At 40.6% G+C, this 8011-nt stretch overlaps 2 protein-coding genes across 2 annotated transcripts in view; one reads left to right on the plus strand and one right to left on the minus strand.

The window, feature by feature from the left end:
• The window catches only part of lyrm4 (LYR motif containing 4), an 18601-nt gene extending 12027 nt beyond the window's left edge, over positions 1-6574 (plus strand). Inside the window, exon 3 of the mRNA XM_042075036.1 lies at positions 6302-6574. Within this exon, the coding sequence (XP_041930970.1) occupies positions 6302-6370 (69 nt within the window). The 3' untranslated portion in view covers positions 6371-6574. The remainder of the gene's footprint in view (positions 1-6301) is intronic.
• Positions 6575-6596: 22 nt separating this feature from the next.
• ppp1r3g (protein phosphatase 1 regulatory subunit 3G) lies at positions 6597-7707 on the minus strand. Its single transcript, XM_042073663.1, has one exon. It carries the CDS (start codon positions 7620-7622, stop codon positions 6798-6800), a length of 825 nt encoding a protein of 274 aa, XP_041929597.1. The 5' UTR covers positions 7623-7707; the 3' UTR covers positions 6597-6797.
• Between the last annotated feature and the right edge of the window lie 304 nt (positions 7708-8011).

An 8011-nucleotide genomic window follows, 5' to 3' on the forward strand; every position in this document is an offset into this window, starting at 1 on the left:
CCGGCTTCGCACCTACAGGCGTCTACACGGCGAAAGTTAGCCGGCGGTTTCAAAAATTCCCACTTCGGAAGCCGTTTTCAAAAACTATCGGTTACAGTCTCCTAAACTGCCGGCGTCGTGTACACGCAAGGCGTAACCGATAACAAAACCTCACCGGTTTAACAAAAACCGGCGTCGTGTAGACGCCCCCTTAGATCAAGGAGAACAAGAATCAACATTTTGTGATTGTCAGTCGCAATTCTAAAGCCCTCCTTACACTGAAAGGCAAATATTTGGAAAAGATTTTTGAAAGACTACAGTCTCAGACCCTCTCACATCTAAAGACAAGTGATAGAGTTGTTGAGTCACAGACTATGATTTTGCAACAACTAGGGATCATGCAGGGTCACTATTTACAAGACTGCTAAATTATTTCCATCGTGCACTACATATCAACAGGAACTCATATGATGGCCTACTCATATCAAAGTAATTTTTTCGTGTTCCTGCATGTGTGATATCCCTAACAGATATAATTGTTCTGTCACATGGAATAGCCGACTAATAATTTAAAAGAAATGAAATAACAAATAATCATATAGCTACAGCTGTCACCTAATTTGCCCCTTCCTGTTTGGTGTCGAGGTCACTATTGGTTTTTATATTGTTCATGTCACTATTTGCATGAGCCACGACTAAAAAGACTTGCGATAATATCAAACATGTTTGCTATTGTTGTAACGGCAAAACTAGAAAAAGACTGACTTAAAACCGCTAAGATTGGCACCTTACACTAAACGATCTAGTTGACGGGAGCGCGCCACGATTCCAGTACAACTCCCATGACTTCTGTCCGAATTTAGTCGCCGACTGTGAAAACAGACCAAAATCGTACAATGTAAGGCCGCCATAAGGTCATTTACAACTCTGACTAGAGCAGTTTCTGTGCTGTGATTTACCCGAAACCCAGATTGATAGGCATCAAATATAGAGTTTTGAGACAAATAGGTGCAAAGTTGCTTATAAACAACTTTCTCTAGAATTTTGCCTAAGAAAGGCAAGTTAGAGATAGGCCTGTAACTCACAAGCCAAGGGGTCAAGTTTAGGTTTTTTTAGTAGTGATGTAATAATGGCATGTTTGAGGCAACCAGGGAATGGTCCAGATAGTATTATTAAGGTATTAACAATTTGAAGTATGTCAGCAGCCAAGCAGCTGAAGACTTGTTTGAACAGCTTAGTAGGTACAGGGTCGAGGGAGCAAGTAGCTGAACCTAATATTTGGACTACTTCTTCCAGCTCACTCAGATGGATTGGAGTAAAATTGTGGAGAGTAACTGTACTATCGGGCAGAGGTTGGCTAAGAGGTTGAAGATTGAAACCATCAATGAAGGATGATGAGATACTTCTCCTGATAGTTGACATTTTTTCACAGAAAAATGTAGCAAACTGATTGCACTTCTCTTCAGTGTGGAGCTCATAAGGTATCAAACGCGGAGGATTGATTGGTCTGTCAATGGTATTAAACAGGACTAAATAGGAATTATTTGGACTATCTGATCTATAATCTGGGAGAAATACTGTCGTCGAGCTTTTTTTATTTCACAGTTGTACATAAGCAAATGACTCTTATAGTTCATGAGGTCAACCTGTGATTTAGCCAATACTATCACAAATAAAATCAGTAGAGAAATTCAGATTTGGGTTTGCAACAGAGACCTGCCTCAGGTCATAATGTGACCCAGCAGCATTAATATAAGCAATCCTTCGGAGTGTCTTCCCCAATGTTGCGCCTAAAAATAGTTTTTTGGCCAGATGTAAGTTTAGTTGGCTAGGCAACATTGAAAAAGATACAAAGATGATCAGAGATCCCAACATCTAAGGTACCAGTTATGGAAATGTCTAGGCCTTTTGAAATAACAAGGTCTAAAGTGTGACCACGATTGTACAGAAATGTGTTGTGTAAGTGCAAACATTGACAACTGATCAGTAAATTTCATAGCGTAACAGTCTGCTGTGTTATCAATGTGAATATTAAAATCACCACAAATGAGAATACAATCGTAGTTTGTCATAATATTAGACAGAAACTCACCAAACTTCGAGATGAAACCTACTATGTTCTGCGGAGGGTAGTAAATTGTGACCATTAGACAGGAGTTTGGTGGCTTTATTGCAATAGCTATCAGTAGGTATTCAAAGGTGGAGTAAGTACCAAAAGAAACATCCTTACAGAAAAAGAGCTGCCACACCGCCACCTTTCTGATTGGAGAAAAAGTAATGTGAGAAGGACAAGTCAGATGGTGATGCTTCCAGTGAAAAAGTAATGTGAGAAGGACAAGTCAGATGGTGATGCTTCCAGTGAAAAAGTAATGTGAGCAGGACAAGTCAGATGGTGATTCTTCCAGTGAGAAGTTCATAATTGCCTGAGACATCCAGCCATCAGTGAGAAAGATACAGTTCAATTTGTGGGATGTGATAATGTCATTTACAATAAATGTCTTCTTGGAGAGCGATTTAACATTAATGAGTGCCATCTGTAGGCAGGGAGAAAAACTAGAATTTTCCAAGTCAATAAGACAAGGTTAAAGGTTAGGGTTCTCTAGGTCTGTAACATGAGAGGGAGGGCAAGGATCAGCAGGACCCATACTAGTAGACCTGGGTATATTAACAGACTGAATTGGGTCATGCTGTTGTGTCAAAGTGTGCTAAAAGCAATAAACTGAATAAAATTGATAACCGGCTGGATTCCCTTTTTATTGGGGTGCACACCATCAGGCCTATAGAGACTAGAGTTTGTCCAAAATGTATCAAAATTTGGTATAAAGTCATGTCCAGCCGCAGAGCAGAAATTCTTAAGCCAGTTATGGAGACTATACAGCCTACTGAAGCGTTCAGATTCTCTGGAATTGAATGGAATCGGGCCAGACCCAATACAGTGCTTCCCCAAGCTTTCTGTGGTGAGACATAGCGTTTCAAGCTCATCCTGAAGTTTGATTGAACTTCTGTCCATGACGTCATTCGTTCCCACGTGAACGAGTACAATGTACATCAGCATTTGTGGGTTCGATTATACTCTCAAAATGGCCAGAAAAAGATAACTTTCTTCTGAAACTCAACAGTCTATTGTTCTGAGAAGGCTATTCCATGCGAGAAATTGCCAAGAGACTGAAGATATCCTACAATGGTGTGAACTACTCCCTTCAGAGAACCGCACAAAGGGGCTCTAACCAGAATACAAAGAGAAGTGGGAGGTGAAGTACATTCGAGTCAAGAGTAAGGTTGCAAAATTAACGGGAATATATGGGAATTAACAGGAATAAGTGGGAATTAATGGGAATAGACTGGGAATTTTTAATATGACAAGTTAGTCTATAACGGGGAACTTAAATGTAGTGGACAAAACCCCATCTTGCAGTCTTATATTAGTTAAAACAACCTGATTTAATGCAATTTCAGTCGAATTTCTACCCTGCCCATAAGTCAATCACATGCACACAGCAATCAGCATAGGCTACTAGACATAAAGGAAACCTATGGTGCGTTCATATGCATGGGGAAAAAATGTTCCAACAATCGGATTTTGTTGTTGAGTGGTGTGGTGTATCTTGGGCAGTTCAGTGTTGCTAGTTTAGCACGCTAGTAAACCATAGGCATAGAATGGGATTCCCGCTAGCATGCTAGCTAGCTTTGTATGCTAAGCTAAGCGAAAATACGAACATACAAATCATATTGCTTATTACAAAACAAAATGTTAATGTTTGTATACAAAACAGTTTGTATGAATTACCCAAAATGCCCAGTTAATTCCCATTAATTCCCATAATTTCCTTTAATTCCATGAAAGTTTCCAATTTGGAATATTTCCAAAATTCCCCATCTTAACTTCCCATGGTAAGTTTCCGGAAATTTACCGGAAATGTTCCGCCCCTTTGCAACCCTAGTCAAGAGGACAAGTACGTTAGAGTCTCTAGTTTGAGAAATAGACACTTCACAGGTCCTGGCAGTTTCATTAAATGGTACCCGCAAAACGCCAGCCTCAATGTCCACAGTGAAGAAGCAACTCTGGGATGCTGGCCTTCTAGGCATAGTGGCAAAAAAAGCCATATCTGAGACTGGCCAATAAAAGGAAAAGATTAAGATTGGCAAAAGAACAGACATTGGACAGGGGATTATTGGAAAACAGTTTTATGGACAGACGAATCTAAGTTTAAGGTGTTTGGATCTCACAGAAGAACATTTGTGAGACACCGAACATGTGAAAAGGTGCTGGAGGAATGCCCGGCACCATCTGTGAAGCATGGTGGAGGTAATGTGATGTGTCTAGGGCTGCTCTGGTGCTGGTAAAGTGGGAGATTTGTACAAGGTAAAAGGGATGATATGCCGGGAAAAGTGATTTTGAATAAGGAAGGTTATCACTCCATTTTGAAACGCCATGCCATACCCTGTGGACAGCGCTTGGAGCCATTTTCCTCCTACAATAGGACAATGACCCAAAGCACACCTCAAAACTATGCAAGAACTATTTAGGGAACAAGCAGTCAGCTGGTATTCTGTCTGTAATGGAGTGGCCAGCGCAGTCACCACATCTCAACCCTTTTGAGCTGTTGTGGGAGCAGCTTGACCGTACGTAAGAAGTGCCCATCAAGCTATTCATTTTGTAACTCATTTGATGAATAAAAGTGTGAGTTTTCATGGAAAACATGAAATTGTCTGGGTGACCCCAAACTTTTGAAAGGTAGAATATTTGCTAGTTGGATGTTGGCAGAAGTTTTTGCGGTGTGTTCCAGTGCTACATTTCAGTGCCACACAGGCAATACAAGGCACTTGGCATCGAAGTGTGTACTTTGAAGTCTGTTAGGTGCCAATCAGTTACAGCCCTCCCTTTGGTGCTCCTGAAGCAGTGTTGTTGATTGGCTGAAATAGTGATGACCTGGCTCATGCTCAGTTAGTTTCCTATTTACTAAGGCCTGGACTGTGCACTTTTTTTATCTGATTTGATTTATTTTGGATTTGACAGACAACAATCCAAAGGATAACATGTTAAAGTGCAAACACTTATTTCCAACATGGTCCTTGGTGTTAGGACAATTAACACATAACATAAGACCTATTGCAGGACAAAGGCAATAATATTTCATACATTATACAAAAGGAGTGTTCTAAAATCAGAGAATCCCCAATCAAATAAAACAAACCATCTACTTGTAACCGGAGGGTTGCCGGTTCGAACCCCGACCAGTAGGCACGGCTGAATTAAGTGCCCTTGAGCAAGGCACCTAACCCCTGTTGTTGCAGGCAGCTCACTGCGCCGGGATTTAGTGTGTGCTTCACCTTACTGTGTGTTCACTGTGTGCTGAGTGTGTTTCACTAATTCACAGATTGGGATAAATGCAGAGACCAAATTTCCCTCACAGGATCAAAAGAGTATATATACTTATACTTACTCTAATTAAAAAGATCTGTTACTCTATTCCATAAAAATGCCTTTACCTGATGTCTAAAAACCCCTCTGGTATTTAAAATTTTGAGGGAAAGCGGCAAATATTTCCACAATATGATGCCTGTATAGAAAAAAGCACTTCTGGCTGCATTGTTGACTCTGGCACTTTACAAGAACGGACACTGGCCCTAGTATTATGATTATGCTGTGAACCATTTCAATATGAGTGTGTAAATATTTGGGAGCAGAGCCATTTATGACACTGATTCAACTTTAACTGCTCAACTCTAACTGGCAGCAGTCCTACCCTTTTGAAAGCATCTCTACCAATGTGGGTCCGGGGGGGGGGGGGGGTGCAGTGCATTTAATAGATAGCGCGTAGTGGATAACATTATTTTGCATTACCTGCAGTCGGTTTTTAAGTTTAACTGACCTGGACTGTGCACAGTTAGGTTGAGTGGACAATCTGGACAGACAGCAAGAGGAACATGAAGAAAAGTTCTGTCAATTTGACAGCAGATTTAATGGATCATAATCAAGGACTGCCACTGTAATTAATAGCAAAGTACAGTGGCAGTGGTGTGCTCATAGTCAGAAAGTCTGGCCCCACTAGACCACTATTGAAATGGCAGTGAGCAGTTTCACAGCAGTCAGCAGTTCAGTGTACATTTTCAGAACCTTTTATTGAGTTTTTTTAATTTTTTTTTTAGTGAAAACAATTTTTAAAAACAAGCGCTGAGTAAAAGTTGGCCTACTTTATCGGTCACAACCTTTCCCTTGTTTGTAATAGTGCTGAGATGAGCTCATGTGCAAGCCTTATTTGTCAAACAAAAACCAAAAAAACACATCCAGTCTGCTGCAGTCACACTCTTGTACTTTCAGGTGTCCATTGGACAGTACTACACAACCCAGAAGACTGTTGTTGAGGATCAAAGGAGCAGGCATTTCTGACTGCTGAGCTGATGGTTTTGATTGGGGACCAGCAGCAGAGAAGGTTTAATGTATAGGCATCAGCCACACATGCACCTGTTATACAACCAGCCATGTATACATAATAGTAAAGTGTACATTTTGATGTATATTATTATAGTTATCTTTTGTTGTCCATGTCAAGATTATGTATGTCAACACCTCCATTAAAGATGTAATGCTAAATACTGTGTTTCAGGGTTTTTTCCCCCTCCTCTAGGTTCATGCATTAATCTGTTTCAGGTCTAAACATAGACATAAGGTAAAAGTACGTTTTAAGGCATCATGTATTGCCTCTTGGAAATTATAAATGTTTAAAGTTTAGTGCTAACAATGATAATGGTCAATTAATGCCCTGTTATATAGAAATATGAAATAACAGCATTTTTAGCATCCTGCTGCTGAAATCCTATGTATTATCCCATCTGAGGGTGTAATTCTGGCCTGCATTATTGTCCCAGAGGTCTCCTTGATCGGTGAGATAGTACACAGCAAACTGCACAGAGCATGCTGGGTTCATATACGGAGGTATGTAGAGAGTAAACACAAATTGATTCCAAAGTTCTTGTTCTGTTTTGCTAGACTCGAGCACCGCTTTTGTGTCCACAAATGTCATCCAATCATTGAATGTATACCTCACCCCGACTTCTTTCCTTGCTGAATCAATATTCATCGCTCGAATTACACCATTAACGTCAAAATGGGTGATGGACACTCTCTCTAAAGCAACCCCAAATTGCTGGAGGCGCATGTCGAAGTCCTCTGAATCAACAGGCATTGTGAAAGTTGGATTCAAACGGTACAGTTTTAAAGAAGATGAAAATGTGTCGCACAGGTCGACGACTCTGCCATCTTTCTCCTCATGAGGATAGCTCTTCAATCTACTGAAGACTTTGGGTGGGACGTGTGGATCCTCGGTGACATTGAAGTGCTTCACATTCGCCAAGTCGAGTCCAAACGTGTCTGCAAACTGTACCCTCTTTGCGCAGTTCTCGAAAAGGCACGCTTGTTCTGCCGATACAGGTAAGGACTTGGCTCTTCGACGGTCTTTAAGGCTGCTTTTCTGCAGATCTAATGGACACCTGTCGTCATCACTTGACTCGAGGTCTGATGGCTTGTCCTCCTTTTTGTGCGATGACGTTGAGAACTCTTGAAAAGCAGCAGGTAGTTCGGGGGGAACGAACGAGTTTGGTGGATCAGTGTCCATGACTTGCGGATAGCAGCGAATAGACATGCCGAAAGCACGGACACCGGGAACGGAGCCCTTCTTATGTAGATATTATGTACACAAAGTGCAGTGCTTGTGAAACCACACGTCAGTTTCACAGTTGCGTCATCTCTACGTAGATACAAAAATAAAGAAACAATAATATTGACAAGCCTAGGCTATCCTAGATGTCCAGATGGTGATTGTATTTAGACGACGCTTTTGTCCATAGCGATTTATAGATTATATTACAATATTAAAATTAGCCAAGCTTAAAAAACAGTTATTTAAGCCTAGGCTACATTAAGCAAAATACTAATAATGACAACATAACAAAATAACAAAATCAAATATCAATAATTCAAATAAACAAAAATATACAAACCATATGATTTAAGGCTAAGTAAGCTGAACAG

This window comes from Alosa sapidissima, chromosome 1, assembly GCF_018492685.1.
Source record: "Alosa sapidissima isolate fAloSap1 chromosome 1, fAloSap1.pri, whole genome shotgun sequence".
NCBI classification, from domain to species: Eukaryota; Metazoa; Chordata; class Actinopteri; order Clupeiformes; family Clupeidae; genus Alosa; species Alosa sapidissima.

Coding starts and splice junctions, on each gene's coding strand:
- ppp1r3g (XM_042073663.1), bottom strand. CDS start 7,622: ATGTCTATTCGCTGCTATCCGCAAGTCATGGACACTGATCCACCAAAC.